Source organism: Merops nubicus, unplaced genomic scaffold (genome assembly GCF_000691845.1).
Source record: "Merops nubicus isolate BGI_N331 unplaced genomic scaffold, ASM69184v1 scaffold26384, whole genome shotgun sequence".
NCBI lineage: Eukaryota > Metazoa > Chordata > Aves > Coraciiformes > Meropidae > Merops > Merops nubicus.
The window spans coordinates 13,669-36,034 of record NW_008605673.1 but is presented as its reverse complement, the minus strand read 5'-3'; the positions used below and the strand labels follow the sequence as shown (position 1 = coordinate 36,034).

General features: G+C 40.3%; 1 protein-coding gene across 1 annotated transcript in view; it reads left to right on the top strand.

Annotated features, from left to right (window-relative positions):
* Positions 1-587: 587 nt before the first annotated feature.
* Positions 588-22,366, top strand: part of LOC103772072 (cubilin-like) — a gene marked incomplete at both ends in the record, with an annotated part of 34,326 nt that continues 12,547 nt past the window's right edge. The window contains 4 exons of the mRNA XM_008939392.1: positions 588-747; positions 9,547-9,728; positions 15,526-15,700; positions 17,376-17,557. Of these exons, the coding sequence (XP_008937640.1) occupies positions 588-747; positions 9,547-9,728; positions 15,526-15,700; positions 17,376-17,557 (699 nt within the window). The remainder of the gene's footprint in view (positions 748-9,546; positions 9,729-15,525; positions 15,701-17,375; positions 17,558-22,366) is intronic.

Below are 22,366 nucleotides of genomic sequence, written 5' to 3'. Positions count from 1 at the left end.
ACAGTAGCATAAGATAATGAAGCAATAAATAAATACTTGTGAAGTTTGCCCTGTGGTTTTTGAGAATTTACTTTGCTTTTGGTTTTCTGTTTGTCATCACTAATCTGGGAGGCCCTGGTGATGCCAAGTGCTTGATTTTCTCGATCACAAGTTCAGTCAGTCCTGAAACCATCTGACTGCAGTCTTAAAGAAATGAGGATGTAAGAGAGTTGTCACCAATGGTTGGGAAGCACTGAGCATCTTAGATGCACAGTCAAGTCAGGCCCGTGGCATCCCCTTTTACTTTCTATTTCAGTTCATTGTCACTTGTCCTTTATCTCCTTCCCCAGCAACCCTCAATACACACAAAAATAGAAACAGAAAAACCCTCCTACTGTATCAAGTGTGCAGCCAGGTTTAAGGACATATTGCAGTTATATTTGCTTATCGTTTCATCCAAATCTTTCCATGCTCCTCAGAACTCATACTGCTGTGCTAATGTGGCCACTGCAAGAAGTCCCACTACTCCTTCTTTGACATCCTGTACAAAACATTAAGAACTTCAGAGCTGCTTTTGACTCACTGGGATATTTTTTGTTTCATTTCAGCTCTACGATGGGCCTGATGCACAATCTAACCTGATAGGCACTTTCTGTGGACAGTCTCTTCCACTGGCAGGGAGTACTACAGGGACCAGCCTTCATGTGGTGTTTTATTCTGATGGGCTGAATGCTAGAAGTGGGTTCCAGATGCTGTGGAATGTTAATGGTAAGTTAACCAGGTTTCCCCTGGGAAGGTGTGTTTCCTTTTTCCCTGTATGTGTAGTGGAGTTCCATCTTGCACCACACTATGTCAGATAGGTAGAAAGAACCCATTACAGTGCTAAAAATATTGCGTTTCCTCATAATTCCTCAAATACTTTCCCAGTGGATGTTTCTATACATGCACACTTTTGAAGATCATCTGGTCAGAGACTCAGAGCCATTAGTGACATATACTTTCATTTGCAGGAGTAGGCACAAGGGTGAGGCACATCTGCAGATTTTCTGTACAGAACAGGAGATATATGCTATTACAGGAGACTTGTGGGTAGCTGGGACTTCTTAATAGGAAACACGCAGCCCTCAGTTTGCCACATTCCTGTAGATTTGTGCTTTCTGTGCAGGCTTCTCTCTATTTTTCTTTGCTGATGCTTAGTTTGTTAGGAAGCACATTCACTTCCAGCTGCCTCCCACCCCCTGCTCTGCATGAAATAACATTGGCCAGGATATTCTTTGGGTGTTTTTCCTTTTGTTCTTCCATGTCACAAAGACCGCCACAGGCCTCTTTAAATAGGCAAGCATGCACACCAATTATAAATAAACCTGTTAATGACTGTGCAACTTCAACCTATCTTTGCAGTTTCTCCACAAGTGAGGGTACAAATGCAACTTTTTCACTCTGCTTATTTAACAGCAATATTGGGCTGTAACAAGATTAAATCTTGTGCCTTTGTACATCCCATCAAAGAGGCTCCAACCTTGAAAATAATTGAATTGCCACAGTTGCCCTGTCTGTCTAATCAATTCACACCGTTCAGCCTTGAGGGCTTTGTGAAGCAGCCGAAAGGGGCTGCGGAGGCCCCACTGTGAGCTGCCGAGGGGTATGGCCGCTGGACGTGGTTTGAATAGGAGCCCCTCCGTGCTGCCACAGAGTGCCGGCGTTGGCAGGCTCCCAAAGGGCTCCCGTTGGCTTTCAGCGGAGGCCCAGGAGCACGTCTAGGCAGAGGGGGGACGTGCGCAAGAGGAGCGAGATGGGTGGCAGGGCCCAGAGGGGGAAGTGCTGCGACACAAAGGTACCTTCCTGTGCTTCGAGGTGATGTCATTCTGGGACTGCACAAAAGAAGTGGAGGCTTTTATGCCCAGCCAGATGACATCAGCTCCATACGGTAGCCATGGTGCTGGGTTAACTTGCTTTTCTAAGGCTCTGAAAGCTTTCCAGAATCTACCCATGTAGTAACCGCTATTGTGCTTTCCTTCCACGTCTCCCTTCATGGATTTCCCGGACTCCCCACCCCCCTCCACTCCTTTTCTGCACTGACACATTCAGTCCGCTGTCGGACAGCACTGCCCTTCTGTTAATTCCTGGACCTTAAACTGCAGCCTAACGCTGCACAGGGTCCAGATTGCTAACGTGGAGTTATGTCCTGCAGAGCAGGATCCGTGGGTTCAGATGGGGCTGCTTCCTAGGTGATGCCCTTGCTGGCTCTGTACGTCACAGCTGCAACACCTCACAGTCTGCAATAGGAGTTCAAGTACCTGCAGCGGTGACCACAGCTGTAACCGTCTCCTTCCTTGCAGGTGCTTCCTTTTTTTTCCTGATTGGTGTCATGCACAAATATGGATGGCCCTCTTACCCTTGGTGGCTACAATGTCTAGGCATATACTGTTGTCCTAGACTGAATAAAATGAGATATGTTCCTGCGGTTGGGGTGCTATACTGGCTTCTCCCTTCTGAAAATCTTTAAAATGCACACAAAAAAAAAAAAAAAAAAAAAAAAAGATCATTAGAGAGTCTCTCCTTGTCCAGGGAACTTGTCAGGAGAGGCAGCCTTTGATGTTGGGGTATTTCACAGTGAAGTACTTGGGTCCCTTCTTCCCTGAGGGAAAACCCTGAAGAGAATCTAAACCTGGATCTGGTAACATCTCACCTGACAAGACCATAAAAAGGCTAAATATATTGGTGAGAGAAGAGCTTTTACTTCTGCTCAAGTGACAAATGTATGCTCTAGAGTTCCAGCTCCTGTGACCTATTTCTCAGGCTGTTCATGTGCTCCTTCATGGGAGGTTGTGAAGCATCAATGAGATGTATATCAAGGATATTCACATGCTTTGGTGATAAAAGATTGCAGTGCTAACATTTGCCACCACGTGCCTGATACAGTTCTCACTCTTTCTGTCAGATTTGCTTGCAGTTATGAGGTGATCACAAAAAGCCAAAAGCTTACTGCATTGATAACAGAAGCGAGGAGCCCCTCCAGCCACACATGACACAAATTCAAAGTGTTTTGATTTGAAGCATTTGAATCTTTTCAGTTGCTGAGACACTGGTCTGGGTTTCTGAAGAATACAGTCCCTAGGCTTTCTCAGAGACAGAATTAGTAACTGATCTAAGGAGAAGGCTGTTATTTATGCTTAAAAGTGTCCTGTATAATATTAACTTGTATAGAAAGCTGTAGCGAAAGGGTTAAATTTAAAAGGGGTTATGGTTCTGAAATAACACTGTTCATCTGAGGAGCTTTCACTGATGAGTCTAGATTTAGAGCCAGTTTGGCCAAAAATTGAAAGCTTGAATCTGCAAGGTGCTCATTACATTTCTGATATTTATTAGGAAGCTTAATATAGGAAAATATATTTGGGGGCATATATTGGTCCTTTGAGAAAGAACAAACTCTTTGTAACAGTCTAGATGCATGCAAAGATGGCATGCCAATTGAATTGCTTTCCTTTAAAAAAGTAATCAGGAGGCCAAAAGGGCAAAGGTCTTTCAGTACAAAATTACACCAGTGACAACTGTCACTATCTGAGAAGACACATATTTCCTAGATTTGTCACTTGCCTTATTAAGCAATGTGAATGTTGGAGCTAACTGCTTTATATATACATCTGCATTTCACTGGAAGCTTGCTCATTTGGCTGCTTGATTATCAGCAGAGCTTATAAATTCAATTACCTCTTCTCAGCATAGTCAAAATCTGCACCCACTGTTCTGTTTTATGTGACACATTAATTCCCCCTTTAAAAGAGCAGCAAAGCACACTATTGAGAAAATAATTATGTAGCCCAAAGTATTGTATTGCTCCTCTGCTTCACCATCATCTTCTTTCTTTTGGATTTCCCTAAGAAATGATTGGTGGTTAACGTGTGGAGAAAGCCACTTGGTTCATGAGTAGAGAAGGTTTCATTAGTCTGGGTCTGTATTTTCAGAAGATCAAAATTATTAAAAGGCATACAATAAGTGAAGACTGAAGTTTTTTACTGAAGTAAAATGTGAAATAGTTGGTTACTCCTTCAGGGAAGCATAACAGAAACAGAGATGAGATGAGATTAGGATGTAGAAACCATTCACTGCAAACATTTGCCAGGCATCTGTTAGGATTGCTGGAGAGAATATTGCATTGCAGATCAGTGAGGGAGCTGAGGCCCAGATTTCTTAATCCTTAATCATAGCTCTGTTGTGGATTTCTTGTGCATCCTTTGACAAATTGCCATTAGATCAGGTTTCAAAAATGACTATTCCTTTTCAGTGTGTTTCTCTCACATTAAGTGTAAGGATGCACAGGGTCTGATCTTTTCAAGTCCTGAGCAGTTGTTTTGAGTTGTGGGTGCTACCATGTTCAGAGGCGGCTTTTTGTGTTGCAGTCTGGCTATTTAAAACACAGACATGTTCTCTGTGAGAGTTGAGGGTGAACTAATTTCTGTTTCTTCAGCAGGTTGGACCACCCCAGACTAATACATAAGGGTCAACATTTTCTCAAAATGTTTGTTGCTGAACAGTTCAATCAGTGTCCAAGAGCTGGAAAACAGCTTTTTTTTAAAGCATTGAATACTGGGAGCTGATGTGGGAACTATGACCATGTGGTATCTTGGAGGATTCGGCTCCTGTTTAAATACCTAAATTTGCCTTTATGACTCTGTGTCCCAGTAGTCTATATTTATTATCCATCTTACAGATTTCAGACTGGGATATGTTGAAAAAAAAAAAAAAAAAACAACCAGAATTCAGGAGATAGATAAAACAAAGTAATCAAAGTTACAGAAGTGATTAACAAATTAAAAATAAAAGGAAATAAAAAGCCCAAACTATCTCTCACTTGAGTTTTTACTCTTGCATAAACCCTCATCACAAAGTTATAGTGCTGGGTTATCTCCTATTGGATAATATTCTATGAACTAAACCTACTCAAGACAGCAAAAGATTTCAAAATCAAATTGCAGTTATACTTCATGCAAGTATTAGTGCAGTACAAGCCAGTGTTCATTCTGTGTGCTCCTTGCAGCTAGAGTCAGTTAACGTACACTGAAACATTTCGCCATGAGCACAACAAATGGAACAACTCCTTTCACTTCCCTAACCCTGATTTTGCAGGAACAGTGCCTGTTCACTTTGAACTTTATGGAAGGGATTTTTCTAGCATGTGGCTAAAATATACCCATGAATAAACCTTGCAAATAATAGAGGTTTCCACAGATTACTACTTCTCTATTCATGTATAATTATCTATGAGAATGGGGATTCTTCTTTGGTTAATGAACACCATCTGCAAACCAGACTAGCAGTACTGTGGAAAGATCTATAAATCACCCCTTGCACAATCTTCAATGACTACTTAGATTTTAGCTAGAGGAAACCAAAGACACCAAATTTCCTGAGCTTTCTATTTGTTGTCCAATTTCCTAGCAACTAACACCAGGTTAGGTAGTTGTTTTAAACATTTTTCAAGAGAATTCCAGTACCTTTACACTACTAAAACAGTATCTCCTCTCTCTTTTTTCTCAGTTTATTTGAGGGCTAAAGTTTCCAAAATTACTGACATTCTTCTTGAAGCTGTCATTTTGAATACAAAATCCATATATATGTTCACATATATTCATATATGTATGTAATAAAATGCACATCTACAGCAAATTCTACATCTTCAGCCTGAACACCATTCATATAAATGTAATTTGACTGATATATTTTCTGATTATTTTAAGAATCTGACAAGGCACATTTCAAAGTCTAGTATAAGCATCTTAAATTGTTATACTTAAGAGAGTTATACTTAATGTTTATACTTAATGGTTATATTTTCAATGGTTATACTTAAACGCAGGGAATCTGTCTTCATAGGTAGCACACAAATAATATGAATAATATTAAACTTTAGGTTTCCTTGTATCTGTGATCCAATCAGAGAAAGTGATTGTGCTACAAGAATTTTGTGGCTAATGAAAATGGACTGAAAAAGTCACCAAAATAAATCAGAGCTCAAATTCTAAAGTCACCTTTTAAAAATATTCAGGACAAAAAGTTTGTGAATAGTAGGGACCCATAATGTTCCAGGAACTGAAATACAGGCTGCAAAGTCAGAGTTTGATTCTCATTTTGAAATGGTTTTCCTGGACAATTTTTTTTTTTCTTTAATTCTAAGGCTAGGCAAATCTTTCACATATAATGTTTATAAGGATTTTAAAATGTTTTTTCTATCATTATTTCAGGTTCCAGTAGCACCATAATGGCCATACATAAAACACAACACAGAACATTGTTAACTGTTTTTCTGATATTCACAACCTTTTTTTTTTTTTTTTTCATTTTAGTGTTCCACAGATGTTGCAAGTTTAAAGGCAGGGACATTTGTTTTAATCTTTTATGTATTTCTGTAAATATCTTGTTAAAATCATATGGCTTCTATATTTAAAAGAAAAAGCACAACTGAACTGATTCTTACCTCATCCATAAAAGAGCAGAAATGTAATATATAAACATTCTGGTAGCTGGCCAGCAAGTTCAGAAATTGTGTTTCTATTCTGATATAGAGGTTTATGCATGCATATGTAGGTCTGGCAAAGTAGTTCAGGTGTGAAGTTCACATATTTGCAAAGATCAGTGAGTCTTTTATTCAGATAATAGTTAGTGAATGCTTAGGCATAAATTCAAGCAATTTCTGATCTGTTTGCAAACAACTAATAAATGATTGGCAACATGAGTTCAGCACACTCATTGTAAGAAATTAATCACTGAGATCTAAACTTTACCACCATTTCACTGGAACACTTAAGAAGAATCGCTTCTCTTTTAACAAAAAGCCTTTTCTGGGAACATTTCTAGTTGGAAGAAAAGAAATGGCACATTAACAACAGTTTGACATTCTTATTCATGTACTTCACGTACCCCATCAGAGAATATTGACTGAGCTCAGAGAAAACATAAACCACTCGGGAGAGGGAGCGTGGGCAGTGGGAATGCTACCTGCAAGGGCTGCACAGAAAGAAAAGTCTGTGCGTCAAAGCACAGCACACAAGCTTTCCACTCATCTGAGCCATTTTGGGTTTAAATAAAAAAACATGTCTTTGTGGCTATCAGGAAACTCTTAGTAGGAGAAGCTGAGTCATAGCTGCCTGTTTAGTTTTAAAATGTTCCCAGCTTTCTTCAGGCTGCGATAAACAGCGATTGGCTTTGTTCTCGCCAGCTGAAACTCCCCTGCCTGCCCGTTCCCACCCCCTCAGGAGCCCAGCCATCAAGTCTGTTGAGAAATCTTTCTGTTTCTCAAGCTGGCGACAGCTTTCCCATCCTGAAGTCTGTCCAGCAGCAGTGTCCTTCCTGCTGCTGAGGGAAAATAAAGACAGTAACTCACCCTGCAAATTCAGCTGTAAAGCTGCCCGCCTGCTGACACCTTCTCTTTTTTTTTTTTTTCCCCTCCAGTTTATAAAACACAACAGCCTGGTTTCTTTTGAGGAACATTATGCCATCTTCTGATGGCACTGGGAAAAAAAAAATGGGCTGTTGGGTTACACCAAAGCTTTCTTCCTTTCTGTCTGTCTGCTGAAATGTTCATGGATTTCGAAGTTGCAGGGGCTTAGCCTTTACCCACTGGTGCTGGCAGGCCTCAGGGAAGTAAGTGCACTACCTTTTTCTGTTTCCAGAGGGACCAAAGGCAGCATTGGTTTCAAATTCACTTAAAAGCTTCTCTTACTCCTTGAGACATGGATAGCTTGACAGTGTAGCTTTGTGGCTGGAGGGCAAACCACCTCAGGGTTATGGAGCATCCTGTGCAGCAAGGTAGAGAAAAACAGAGAACAACTAAGCTCATGCCAAGTCACTTGTGAGGTCAACTTCAGCCATGTAAAGGCTTTCCGGGGTCATAGATGACTATTGTTCAGTTGTGGGAATTCTTGTGTTCAAAAGATGGTTCTCAAATGAATACTGGGTGATGAACTGAGAGATCTGTGTTACAATTCTGGCATGGCTGGAGTCTTCCTCACATCTGCATTTTAGATGGTTTAGTTTTAGTTTAAAATAGCTTCTTATTGCTTTGCTCCATTTCAGATTCACTGCTCTTTCCTCTCATAGATTTGTATTTTGCAGTCCTAGAAGTCCTTGATCCAACTGTGGCAAAGCCAGACTCAAGATCTCAGCAAAGAGCTGAAGGACCCCATGGTAGAGATGATAGCAAATGCTTCTGGGGCTTAGCAGCCACCCTTCAATAAACACCAGTGTGTCACAGAAGGTGTTGAGGAAAGCATTTGCAATTTATTGACTTATAGCTTGCTGAATTAAAAAAAGAAGTGTTAAGCAGAGCAATGGCCAGAGATACCTTGTTCAAGCTGCAAATGAGTTGAGCAGGTCAGAGGTGTAGTTTATTTGTTTTATGTTATATCTCCTATAGCTAAAAGTTCTGAGACAGGTGCTATATATAACTTCTAACATAGCGCAGTATTGCCTCTGGGAACATCGAGTTGATGATTTGTTAGGCGGTTTTATTAAGCATTTTGGGGCTTTATGCTATGTGGCAGAACCTTCCCTCTGGATATCAAACCAAAGAGACTGATGGAGTGAGGGCTTTACTTATGAAGCTTGAGTAACCCCATAAAAGCTGTGTAAGCAAAAGATTATCTAGTGCCTAAAGGAAGCATCTTGGGGCTTGAAATGCAGAGGGGAAAAAAACATTGCTGCAAGGCAGAGCAACACACATGTAAAGTGACACCAAACACACAATTCCCTTGCTTTCTGCATGTGACAGATACACAGCCATCCTACTGGCTTCTCTAAAAGTGAGGTTTCACCATGAATGCAGCTGATATAAGTCTGCCCAGACACTGGGCTGTTTGTTGTGACTTCTCACCCTGCTGACGCCTGCACATAATATGCAAGAACTTAAACACCCAAAGGGCTGGAGAGTGAGGTTAGGAAATTAATTTCTTCTTTGAAGACACGGTACATAACTTTTCAAACATAACATCTCTTACAAATCAATAAAAAAGAACATTAAACACACCAAATGTCAGAAAGCCAGTTTATCCACTGTGACTTGGCAGCTAGTAATCATGCTCAGTGGGCTGAGGGAAATGGCATTCTCTTTAATTTTATGATTTCTAAAGCAGTGAGAAATGGCATTTTTTTAACAATAGGAAGCCCTGCCTATGATATCTTAGTTCGTGTATTAGTTGAGGTCAGTAACAGCTGAGGATGGATCTGATTCAGTTTTTTAGAACTGATTAAAGTTAGAAGCAAGTAGCAAAAATGTGACTTTTCCTCTGCATCTCAGTGTCTTCAGCTGTCAAAGCAGATGCTGATGTATGGTGAGAAACATGCTAAAACATGTGGTGGAGTGCTTACTGCATGGGCAGTGCCAGCAGGTCCAGCCTGCTGGTCTTGAGTTTCTTTTCCCTGCTAGACTTTGGTTCCCTGCGACAGGACAGACCCTCAAGCCCAGAATACCCATTTGAACATGAAATGGGTGCTAAGGCCTGTCCTCATTGCAGAGCTGCCAGAGGCTTTGCCATGGTCCCTCACTGATGGTCTGTTTTACTGTGTTGTCAGGTTGTGGAGGAGAACTCTCTGGCCCTTCTGGTTCATTTCACAGCCCTGGCTACCCCAACAGATACCCAAGCAGCAGGGAGTGCATCTGGTACATCCACACAGCGCCTGGTAGCAGCATTCAACTCACCATTCAGGAATTCGACATTGAATATCACCCAAACTGCAACTATGATGTTTTGGAGGTAAGAGCAATACCTTTACTCCTCAAAAATACACAAGTTGCATGTGTTTCTTTCTGGAGCAGATGATCCTAAGAACTGCAGGAACAGAACAAACAATTTTACTGCAATTTCCCATTTCTTCTGTGGTTACGGTTATGTTCCACAGATATTGCTACAGAAACCACAATGCTCACAAGTTTTTGCTTTTAGGCCTTTAGTGCCTGTATACCTTAATCAGTAATGATGGTAGGCACTGTGCACTTCTTAACAAGGACAAAACTGCTCTGAAAAACTCAGTCTTAAAAAGTCCACCTTCTCCCAAGAACTAAGTGTAGGATGCTGTACCACAGAGATAAAATTTCCTGATGTAAAAGAAGATGATGGATCACTGGAGGGATAAGTGAAGGGAGACTTTGTGAGTGACCTTCCATAGAAGTGGGGAGGTTTATAACCCTGAGTGTTGCTATGAAGAGTCTTTGTACTCAGAAAAAAAAGAATAAAAGAATAGTGAATGTCCTAATCATCTTAGGATGGTAGAAGAAGGAGAAAAGAAGCCTCTCTCAGGGTTTACTGACATTTAAGAGACCCATAAGTGTCTTTTAAATGTCCCATTCAAGGGACCCAGACCAGATGGTCCTGTTATAACATCCTGTTACAATATCTTTGTGCTCACATTGAGAAGCAGCCAGGTGACCAACCCCAGCTAACAGATTTGAATAGACTTCTAGTGCATGAAGAAAGGATAGGAAATAATTTTAGGAAGAAATTTTTTAGAAGTATAGACTTTCCAGGTCACTGTCACTAGAGACATTTGAGATCACTAATGGAAGTTGTGTCTTTCAGTGTAAATATGTGGGTGACATTTGAATGTTTTGTAATGAACCCCAAAGATTGATTAAGAGATCTTGTACTTGTACTGGGGCCTTTTTTCTCCTCTTCTCCTGGTTGATGTGATGTGTAACCAGCACACAGCTAGACAGCTCTCTGTCCAGCACCTACACATACTCACTGTTCCCTGTTCTCACCTTTATAGCTTTGATTTCTCCAGCTCATGGTCCTTAGTGCACACTCATGAGCAATGTTGCTGGAAGACTTAACCCACATCCCAGAGCAGGTCCTAAATATACAGTTGCCAGACAGATGATTGGTAAGCGTTTGTATTAGTAGAAGAGATGTGTAACATAACTCTCAGGCTCTGAAACAGGCTTCCCTAGCTTAGCAATGAAGTAGAAGTCTTGCCCAAATGGACGCTGTGCTTTGCGTATCCTGCTGACTTTGAGAATTCTGTAGGATCTGGGTGTAAGGAAGTTGTTCGATGAATTCTCCATCAGTAACATTGGCAAGTATGAGTGTATAGCACATTGCTAACCAGTGCCTGTTAGTAGGTGTTGGCTAGTGTTTAGACAGTGTTAGACCTGTGTTGGCTGGTTTTGGTATTGACGAAGTCTATTGTACTGCAGTTTCATTGTGCCAAAACTAACTACATTGAAGCTAATCTGCCTATAAGCTTCAGTTATGTCTCTGTTACCCAGAGGAATCCATTAAACAGCTACAAAATCTAAGTCTGCTGTGGTTGACCATTTCTTGAATAGGTCAAGGACAGTGTCTACATCTGCAGGTGGTCACCCAGGAGCTGTCACGATCCAGTGAGAGTACAGGCTGACAACCATTTGCCTGTCAAGTTTTTGACTATTGGCAGGGCTGGCCTAAAACCAGTGAGTGGGTTGCCAGGCACAAATTGCTTAAAGAAGGTTTAGGAAGATCCTACAGTTTGCTGCTTTCTGTCCCTGCCAAAGGTTTTGGATTTTCTTTCTTTACCATTTCAAACTTAGTTGTTATGTTTTACTTCTTTCCAGCCTTACTCATTTATCAGCACAGATGCTCACCTTGCTGTTTGAGCTTCCCTGCCTTCCTGGCCTCAGAATTGGCATGCCTTTGAGTTACTCATCTCCTGACCTTGGCTCATCCAGTTCCCAACACCTGTCTTTGATCTGCTGACAGATATCCTAACATAAATAATTTTTTTTTTTTTTAAAAATCAGTTCATGTTTTAGTGTAGGATCAAAGGTTCTACCTGGCAGTGAACTGCAGGCATTTGGTGGAGTTTTATGTGCCTTGCCATGCACACATTTTCTTGCTTTTGTTATAAAATTACACGTTCATAGCATGATTTATGTAGTCTCTACAGAATAAATGATGACTTCAATTTAGTGGGGAAAAAAAAAGAACATGGTTAACCATTTCTGGGGGTGGCTCTGTCTTGTCCTCTTCTTACCTGTAGTTATCTATGTATGTCCAGGCTGAAAACTACATAACAAAAGTTTAAAAAGTGTTAGAAAAACAGAGATGCCTGGTGTGCCTTTGAAAAATTGTATTTCAGTGATCACTAAGGTTCCAAACTTCTTTCAATCTCACATTATCTTCCCGAGAGTATCCTGTCCAATAAGCCTTTGAGTTTCAAAGTCTGCTTTTTCTCATATTATCCTGATTTAACTTTTTCCTTATCTTTGAATAGTGGGCTCTTGTGCTTCCCGTTTTCTTTCAAGCCAATTAACTTTCCAGAAAATCAGTACTAAAGTAGCTCTGCACCCTGCTGTCCCTCCCTGTCCCATTAACCCTCTTTACCCTCTGAAATAAGAAGCTGTCTTGAACATTGCAATAATTTGTGTTCTTTTCTATTGCTTTTCCAAAATATATTACCTTGTCATAAAAATTCCCCAGTAAGCACAAAACTTGCTCACCTGAATAGATTGAGCTTTTGGTTAGAAACATATCCCCTGTTTTGATCTGGCAGAGAATTGTAGGAAAATTCTAAGAGATCTTTCCCATTTTTATACCATAGTTTCTTGAATATTTCTCTTGCACATTTTTTCTGAAGCATGTTCATTCCTGTAAAATGCAGCAACTGTCTCCTTCCCTTTCCTTTGACAATGACTCCTCAGCAAGCTGTCCCTTCCATACCAGTACTTCTGTATGTTTCACCAAGACTGTGCAATAATAGTTATGTAAAAATTGAGTGTGTGAAATCCTCAGATTCTCCCTGTGGCTTCTGAATGCTCAAATATTTGACATGCTCTCCTTTAACCCTCCTCCTCCTTGTTTCTTTTATAACACTGTTGCAATCTGTCTTTCTTTCTTACCCATCAGATTCCATTCCTTTTGCAAACATCCAGAAGCAAATTTTAAGTTGTTCTTAAAGGCATTTTATAGAAATGTTTCTTGGAAATAGAAGCCATCATCTGGGACAAAATGAAAGAGTTAGAAATATTTTTAAAATTACTTCTCTTGAAAATACATATATAGAGAAAAATGACCATGCCTTCTTTGTTAAATTATGACATCTTTTCTTTAACATGGTCCAGATTTTTCTAAATCATAAATATATTCTGCCACAGAAAGATGTAGCTCTGAGGTGAAAAGAAAGGATCCCTGACAATCTATTGCACTTCTGAGACTTAATTGTATGTTCTGGTCTTCTCATTTAAATGTAAAGAAACATCAAGTATTAGCAGAATTCTTAATTCTCTGTCAAAGCCAGGCTCTCTCTTTGCTAGCAGTTATATCTGGACAGGGATCAGTTTTATTCCCAGAAAATCTGTGTCATGAGGGTGACCAACCACATAAAAACAGCTTTCTATTGCTCATAACTCTGGAATGCTGACTGTTAACAATAAATGGAGCTAACAGGGCAGAAGCAAATGATAAGAACAGATTAAAACCATGGGCTTTATGGCAGTGTCCTGGATCCCCGCTATGCCATCCAACATAATTTTATCTCTGGATCAGGTGCTTTGATCAAACGAAATGTTTTTGTTTTTATTTTTATCTGTTTGCAACTCAGACATCCTGTGACTCTTTGTGAACCACACCCTGGAATTCATTCTTTCCATCTATTCTCTTTTCCCTCTTATGTTTTTTTTTATGTGGTAACCGTTGGTTTTCCTCTTTGTAGCCAAAAGTAACATTTTATTGGGTTTTGTCATGGAAACACTCTAAATTGTTTGTTCCAGCCCTTGTGAAAGCATCTGATTTATTGAAATGGCATAAAGGAGAAAAAAGAATACTCTCCTAACTGTAAAGAGCATGCCTTTGACCGTGCTTTTTATTTTGAAACTGTGCAGAAGGCCATTGCTTGAACAGCTAACAATGTAAAGGAGACCCACAAACCTCGGGTTTCTATCAGTATTTCTTCCCAATCCTTAATTCTCTTCCAGCGAGTCATCTATAAGTGTTCAGCTTGGGCCAAGTTCATTTCTGAGGTAATACTACAGAATCCAGCAGGATTTATGTCAGAGCTGGGTTGGGTCCCCTTGCCCATGGTGTGCAGATGGCCTCAGGGAGCAGTGGGGGTGGTGTGAGAGGCTGGTCCATGCTGCTTATTAGATGCACATTTGAGACGCCTGCTGTTTCCTCTGCCACGTATATTCTTCGGGCTGGTTTAGATGATTAAAAGCATGTGTTCCTGCTAGATCTCATGCTGTGGCTCTGACTCAGGGAGCGCACCACAAACAGTCTTTAAAATTTACATTTTGATCAGTCTTCTGACAAATGCAGCTGTTGCTGGGCCTCACAAACAGCCAGGCAGTAAGATTTTGCTGAAGACACTGAGCTTCCAGTGGACAAACGTGCTTCTTCCCCAGACTGTGACAGCTTCATTATAGGTTCTTAATCTGAGCTGTGATTTCATCTATTCTGACTTCTCTTGAATTTCTTGAAACGATCGATTGGACAGAGGAACATTCAAGTCATGCAGCCTCCCTGCAGAATTCAAAAAAGTGCTATCTCAGTCAAAACTGAACTGTTTAAGCTATTAAGCCTGTGCAATCAGCCACTAAAACAAAATGGTCTTCTGAACATCTAGCAGACTATGATGTTTATAAAAAAATGTATTTCCTTGTTTCTTCTGAGGGTGCAAGCTTCAGCTTCTGGGGTCTCATGTTACCCTGGAGTCACTGAATATTCTTTTCAGTTAAAAATAGAAAAGTTATTTCTCTTATACGTCTAATGGCAGAGCAGTGACAGGCACCGTGAGCAGTTAGTGAGCACAAATTATATAGCCAGGCACTACGCTTAGCTCTGGAGGTGATGGGAAAGTTTTGGAAAACAAGAAACAGGATTAACAAGGCTTCAGCACCACCATCTAGTTCACTTGAATTGGTTTAAGCATGTATTATAAAGTACACAATACTGCTGCTGATGTTTAAGAGAGTGGTGGCTTTCTTGTTTATAACTGCCTGAGGCACACTCTTCTGAATAGGAAATAATTACTTTTAAAATCCAAACCCTGTCTTCTGTGGGAAATAGGTATGACATATATCCTTTTTTTTCCTGAAAACTATTATTAAAATATAGTTTAAGTGACCAAAATCTCATAGTTTGGATGTTGATTGTGCCACTGAAGTAAATAAATTTGCAATTTTTTTTTTTTTTTTCAGAAAGAGTCGTGAAATTTAGCCCCAATTTAAAAATCAGTCTTAACTGTACCTTTAAACATAAAGGGTACAAAATACCAGCACAAGTTCCTTCAAAGAGTTACAGTTTATTTGCACAAGCACAGTAAAAAATCTGGTTTTATATCTCCAGCAAGGGGGATAAACAGCAAGGCTGTTTTGAAATCATCTAGAATTTCATGCTTGTACCAGGTAGTTCAGATACCAAGTAAACCTGCAGGGAAAATTATTAGCTACTTTACATTTCAAAATCTTGAATCACTTTCAATACTCAAAAATTTTTTTCCTGATAGCTAAACAGTTCCCATGTGTTCTGTGTGACAGATGGTCTCTTTGAAAAACTTTGACAATGTTCCTTCCATTTCTAGGTCTATGGTGGCTCTGATTTCCTCTCTCCCAGACTAGCCCAGCTGTGTGTCTCCAGATCAGTGCAGAACCCACTGCGAGTCTCCACTACTGGCAATTCAGCCATTGTCCGTTTCAAGACAGATGCAGCAGTGGCAGGGAAAGGTTTTAATGCTTTCTGGCAAGAAAACCCAGGTGGTGAGTATACTGGTTAATACCATGAGAAATTTAGGAAGTCTGAGAATCACAGATCAGCCATGCAAGCATTCGAAGTAGTCAAACAGCATCAGACTGAAAACAAGAATTTATGTGTGATTTGGTAACAGTAAGTGATGCTAAAAAACACACAGAGGAAAAAAATTTTGGTTTTTTTTCAGCTAGATAACTAGCTGAAATCTAGACCTATTTAGGTATTTTGTAACAGTCTACCTTGTTATGGTTTCTTCTTTATATAATTAATCAAACTGTTCCTGTAATCAGAAAAGAACTTCAGCATGCTGGCAGCTCTCCCCACCCACTCACCCACCAGAGTCCCTTATTAGCTGAATGATGCTTTTGATTTTGAACTGCACAGTCAAAAATATCTGAGAACATGGCTTAACCTGAGGAACTCCAAAAATATTTGGAGTATTTAGTAAATACTTGAACTTTATAACATTCATCCATGTCCCACGTGATTATTTGTTCAAAGCCTTACCAGCAATCAGAAAAATAAGAGACATGCTTAAAAGACCCAAGCGCATGTCTCTACATGGGAGTTCTTATGAAAAGGCTAATTATTGGAAAGTAATTGCAATGAAAAGTGAGGAGAGGCAGATTTAAATTTCTGCAGTATTGCTTCATTAAGCACACTGATTCATTAGTTTGTCAAGGTTTATACTTCTCCATTCTCACAAGTTTTATGAGAAAGGCACAAGATTTTTTTTTTTTTTTAATAAAAGAAGTCTATAATACTCTTTTGAATTAATCCCCTTTTGAGATCTGGTGGCTTATATTTTCTGCTTATGCCCCCTGAAGCTTTCTCATCCCTTCACAGCATCTTGCCTGTTATACTGCTACCCCTGCTCTAGCCTGTTAAGCACCCAGTCAACAAAACACGGTAACAATATAGTTTTTATCCTTCTAGCAGGCTGCCTCCATCTACAGCAGTCCAAATGTCTTTCTCTCATTTTCTTCCATCCCTTTAGAACATATAAAAGTCCATTTGTTTGTGTTAATCCAATTGAAAGCCCCGTCACTTCCTGCACAGAAGCCATCATTGGAGGCTATTGAGATATTCATGAGCACTAGAGCTATTCTGGTCAGAAATACCTGAGTCCTCATTGTGGAGTCCATCCAACTGTGGAGTCCTCAGGAAGCCCTCAGCTGTATGGGTAGAGAAGTAGAAACTTCAGGCTTGCAGCTGTTGTACTGCTCATGGGGAAAATGGAGTTCCTAGCTGTCTTGATGTTTTCAGAAATGGTTTCCTTACCCCTCTGCTCAGCTGGGACGAGCCATTGCTTTCTCAGTATGCTATCTGTGGCATTCATATGAACCGTATTTTTGATTGCTTTTACAATGTCTAGGACAGAGAAATACCCACTAGTGCTTCAGCCTTTACAACATCTACTACTAGCTTGGGGCTTGAAAAAAACATTGCACACAAGCATTGTTGTTGCATGTACATGAATAATGATAATGTTGTACTTTCTGATAGTAATTTCCATGGATTTGTGTTGCAGATAGGACACTTCAACAGCTGGAGCACTCATCTCACAAAAGCTTAATGCAGAAGATAAAGATAGAGGCATTCTTCCCTTTGTTTAAAAATAGAGGTGGAATCTCGCTAAGCCTAGAAGAGCTTTTGATTAAACCAGTTATGTCTTTTTTTCAGGTTGCGGTGGTATTTTCCACGCTACCAGCGGGGAAATCCATTCTCCGAACTATCCTCAACCTTATAATAACAACACAGATTGTTCCTGGGTTATCCAGGTTGACTACGGCCATAGGGTCCTATTGAATTTCACGGAGATGGACATTGAAAATCACCCTTTGTGTAACTATGACAGTGTTGCGGTAAGTAACAACAGAAATGTCAAAAGTTTCCTTAATGAGCCTCATGAAATGCTTGCAGAAGAGGAAGCTTACTATGCAACACAGGCTGCAGTTGGTTTCAGACTGGTATTTGCGTAGTCATACTTGTTCACTGACGAGTTAGGTCTTAAATTTACAGCTCAATAGTTAAGATCTAGTTCCCTTTGCTTCACCAAGGAAGCACACTTCACAAATGCACTTCTGCATTCTGCCAGGTTCACACCTGTACCTGGAAGGATCTTTTCTTGAAAGCAGTGCAAGATGCATTCGGGCCACTGCCTTTTTCCTCTTGGGGGAGTGAGTTGTAGTTCATACTGCAGGAATAACCTTGTGCATAGATGCCTGGTATTATGACATCTTTGCCCTTTTATAGTGCAGTTTACCACAGCTTGCTCCGAGCCCTAGGGTGGACTGCCAACACATAAAATAGATTGCACATGCTCTGTTACAGACGCAGGAGGCCCACATCCACAGGGAGTGGTGCTGGCTGGTTTTCATTGTGTATGCACTGTGGATGTATTTAGGTGCTCTTCAGCTGCCTGTTTAATTGCTTCGTTGGAGCCTCTGCTCTCTTAAAAGCTTCACATGGCTGTTGTTTTGTGAGCTTTTGTGGATGTCACAAATTCAAGTTGCTGCTCTATCAGTGCATGACAACAAAGAAATCTCCATGTCTCCATTTGACTTTTTGGGAACAGAGACATGAATTCTTGACCTTTGATGTCAGATTGCACTTCACTCAGTACAAAGGCATGTGTGAGCAGTACCAGTTTGATAAAGCACAGTGGCTGTAGCCCAAAATCCAGCTTTCCTCTCCTAGACAAACTCATTCACAGAGAACTCAATTTGGCATGAACTGAGACTCTTTTGAAAACAGCATCAGTTTTAACAGCATTGCCTCCTAAAGCATTTTTGTACTGAACCAGAAAAAAAGAAAAGTGTCCCCATTTTGCTGAGCAGAACTGAAGGTTTCATTTGGCCACAGAGTGCTTTTGTGCAATGACTGTTCTTTTTTTTTTTTTTTTTTCTGGTTCTGAGGTATAGGGAAATATGGTTATGTCTTTCCCTTCAAATTATTTAACTACATCAGGGCGATCATTGAAAGGGAGAATCTGTTGGAAAAAATTCCAAGTCTTCTGTGATAGCAGAAAATCAGATTGCCTGGCAGAATCATGGGACATCTGAAATGGCATTACTGGTGAAAAAAAATTAAAAAAAGCAGAAATTAACTAAATTCTGAAAAGACCTGATATACAAGTTTCTCTTTTAAGCGTGCTGCCAATGGATGTATGTACCTGTCTAAAGATTCTGTAGGGTACTCAGCTCCCTGAGCTCATTGCAGTTACAGGCACAACTCTCATTACCTCTACAGGCCAGACAGAGTTTTTAATCGCTGAAAGGCACCAGTCCTTCAGCTGGCAGAGGAGATGGTTGTGGCAGAGCTCTTTGCATGAACAGAGTTTGCAGACCAGTGCAGTAACACTCCTTTTCCTCTGTTGCCATATGAGTATCTGTTGTTTGCTTCTGCTTTTTAGGTTTTTTTGGGGCGTGTTGGTGGAGGAGGAGGTTGTCCATCAGCCCCAGCTATGCAAACACAACTGAAGCAAGAGTGTGAACAGGGATGGAGATTTAGATTTAATGCATGCATCAACCACTGCCCACCAAGTGGAGGGTGGTTTGAAAGTGAATGAGGGAGAATGTTGGTTTGAAGCTGAGAGATAATTAGGGGCCCTGATAATTAAGAGCCTGCTGTATGCAGTAGAGAAGAGCTCCTCAGTGCTAACGTAGGGAGACCAGCAGAGCAAGAAAGGAGGGGATGAGCTTGCTTTCTTTACCTGGAATGTCAATAAGCAGAAAAATCTCCTGTTACCAACACCTGGATGTGATTTGTGTTTATCTCATTCCAAGGCTTGCTGAGCCTCACACAGTAATAGGAGAACAGAGTGAGGGGACAGAGAGTGCCTGGAAATATATAAGTAAATATCTGCGTGTGGATGGTTTAGGAGTTATGTTCCAAAATCTGTGCAAATGGAAAATATGGGCAGCTAAGGAAGCTGGTGGGTTGTTTTTCTCTCTCTAATATAGGAACAACTACTGTGTATGAGTAACATAGTGGTTCCACCCTTTTCTGTTTCTTGAAGTTTTACTTATCTTTATGGATTTTATTTGTGCTGTGTGTTCTCTCAGGGCTTCCATCCACCCTTGAGCGCAGCAACGGCCTTTTCCTTCATCCTTCCCCTTCTAGACAGAGTAATTTTTTCCCTGTGTCATGACTCAAGATTTTTTTTAAAAAAAATATTTCTACTGTAAATTCCTTTCTATGGAGAACACATGGAAATGTTTGGGGGTTTTGTGTTTTTTTTTTTTGTTTGTTTTTTTTTTTTGTTTTGTTTTGTTTTGTTTTGTTTTTTTGTTTTGTAATTATTTTTTTTAATGTTTTTCATTGTACATTTGTTATATGAGCAAAACGGAGGGAGAGGGAAATACTGATGTCTGCTGCTGCTTGGCTACGCTGCAGCTCCAAAAAGTCCAGTGTGTTTGGAGTTCTGCTCAGTAATATCACATGTAGATCTGAGCAGAGATCTTGGTTGACCCAAATTAATTGTAAGCCCGTGGTGATAACCCAGGGTGTAACTGCTCTGAGCTCCCTCTAGAGTCAAGGGACGGAGTGCACAGATTTAGTCAAGACCACCAAAAAGCACATTCTGCATTCAATTAGCTGCCTAAATGCAGATGATGGCTCAGTTTCTGTGCTTCAGTTTTGTACCTTATCTGTTCTCAGAAGAGGTGAACATCTCGCTATTTGCTTAAATGAGGATGTATAGCCTCTACTTTCGCTGATCTCAGGTATAACTCAGTTATATTCTATAGAAAGCCTAAAATTTTTGAGAGGACTTTTTGCTGCCACTGTCATCATACATAAGGAATAAATTTTTAATTTATCTTTGTGTACCAGCCCATTTCTGGAGAGTGTGTCTTACAACAAACAAATGTATTCCTTTGAAGGGAAATAGAGGGAAAGAAATAGTGAATGCACTAATTCCTGTATTTTTTGCTCACGTGTTTAACTAGTATTGTATCTGACACTATACCAGGAGAGCAGGTTAGTAAGAGTTTCAGTGTTTGGAGACTTGAGGAGGACGTGCCTTGGAAGGCAGTGCTTGCAGCATGAGGCACTGAAAAGGGGAGGGAGAAGTAGTGTGTTCTTTTCAGTGGCTTTGCTTAAGTAAATGTTATTTTTCTTTCCTGTTGCAGTATACCAAGTTGTACACAGGAATGTAGGAATGTAAGCCTCTGGGAGCTAGAGAAGGAGGTATGACTGCATTTATTCTGGGTGCTGGCAGAGAGGATCTTCCAAGAGAGGATAGCTAGGAATATGTGGAGTTTTTATGGCTTAGAAATCAAAAATTGCCTTCTTTTTGTTATGTGCTTTTGCAAAATGCAGGGCACAGTTGAACAGGAAAGCAATGAGTCACTCAGTTCACTGTGGAAAGGGAAGAGAAAATGGCTGCTATGTACAGTGCTAATTAAAACTTGGCTTGTAAGTAAGCAGATGCATCATTTTCCTTTACTCATGCAGCCACAGAAATGCATTTCTCAGATATTTTCAGAATAACGTTAAGAAGTTGCAGAGAGACACAACTCTTTCCTGAACTAGTGTCTGAATATTGTGGTTTATGGTCTAGATTCCAGACCAAAATCCTCCCTATGAAATAGTTTAAGCTAATAAATAGCAGGTGAGCAAAAATGATGCAGCCATACAATGTCCATGTGTTACTGTTGCTGTTGAACTTGTAGCTGCCATAACTCCGATGAGCTCCTGCTGTATCTCACTAATGCTTATGCTGGATCATCACTTGAATCAGAGTTTTAGCAAGTGTAAAGGGCTAGGAATAATTTCTGTGTTTCTGAAAGAGGAGACAGTACTGTTCCTCAAGAAAGCTGCCCAGAAACAGCAAATAGGCTTGATTTAGAAAACATTCCTCCGACCTCATGCTCTTCTCCCAGTATTACCACAGAAAGACTTCTTTATTCCAGAAAGCTCTTGGAATGAAATGCCTACTTAGTCTCACATGTTGTTCAACCTTAATATATTCCCAAGAGAGAAAGCTCAATTACTATAGTCTCACAACAGCCCACGTGTCAATGGTGATATCCTCAGCTGTGCAGAGGGGCACAGATCCATCAAAACCAGCAGTTTACATGAACTGTAGTGAAACCCTCTCTCTACTCTCATTCTCAATTGTAGCATTAAGATAAAACCTTCTCACTACTGTCTAGGAAAAGACAGTACCTTAATTCTTAAGGGTTATTTTCTTAGTTGTTACTTTTTTTTTTCACATTCCACAGTTTGTGGGTTTTAACTCCAGGCAATCTGATTTATATACAGAGTATATGTGCAGAGGGAGAACAAACACTGTTTGCTATGTATTAAAGGACTGCTTGTGGCAGGATGCTGAGAGAGAAGAAAAGGTTGAGTGGATGGATATTTTGTGTCTCTTTACCAGGTACTCGTTTTTACAGAGAATTTTTACACTTAGTACTCTGTCACAAGGTCCCACACAGCTGGCTAGTGTTATAGGCCCAAGGGCAAATGTTTAATTCATGAATACAGCATTGGCTATGTAGAGTATGTAGTGGATTAAGCAGGAGTTTTGTCCTTTGTTCCCCGTCTCCGAGGTTTATTTGAGACGGCTCACTTTTCTCTCAGCTACCATTTATTTTTCCACTAATGTGCTCAAACGCCTTTGGATACTGGAGGCAGAAACATTTAATTGTGTTATACACTTTAGT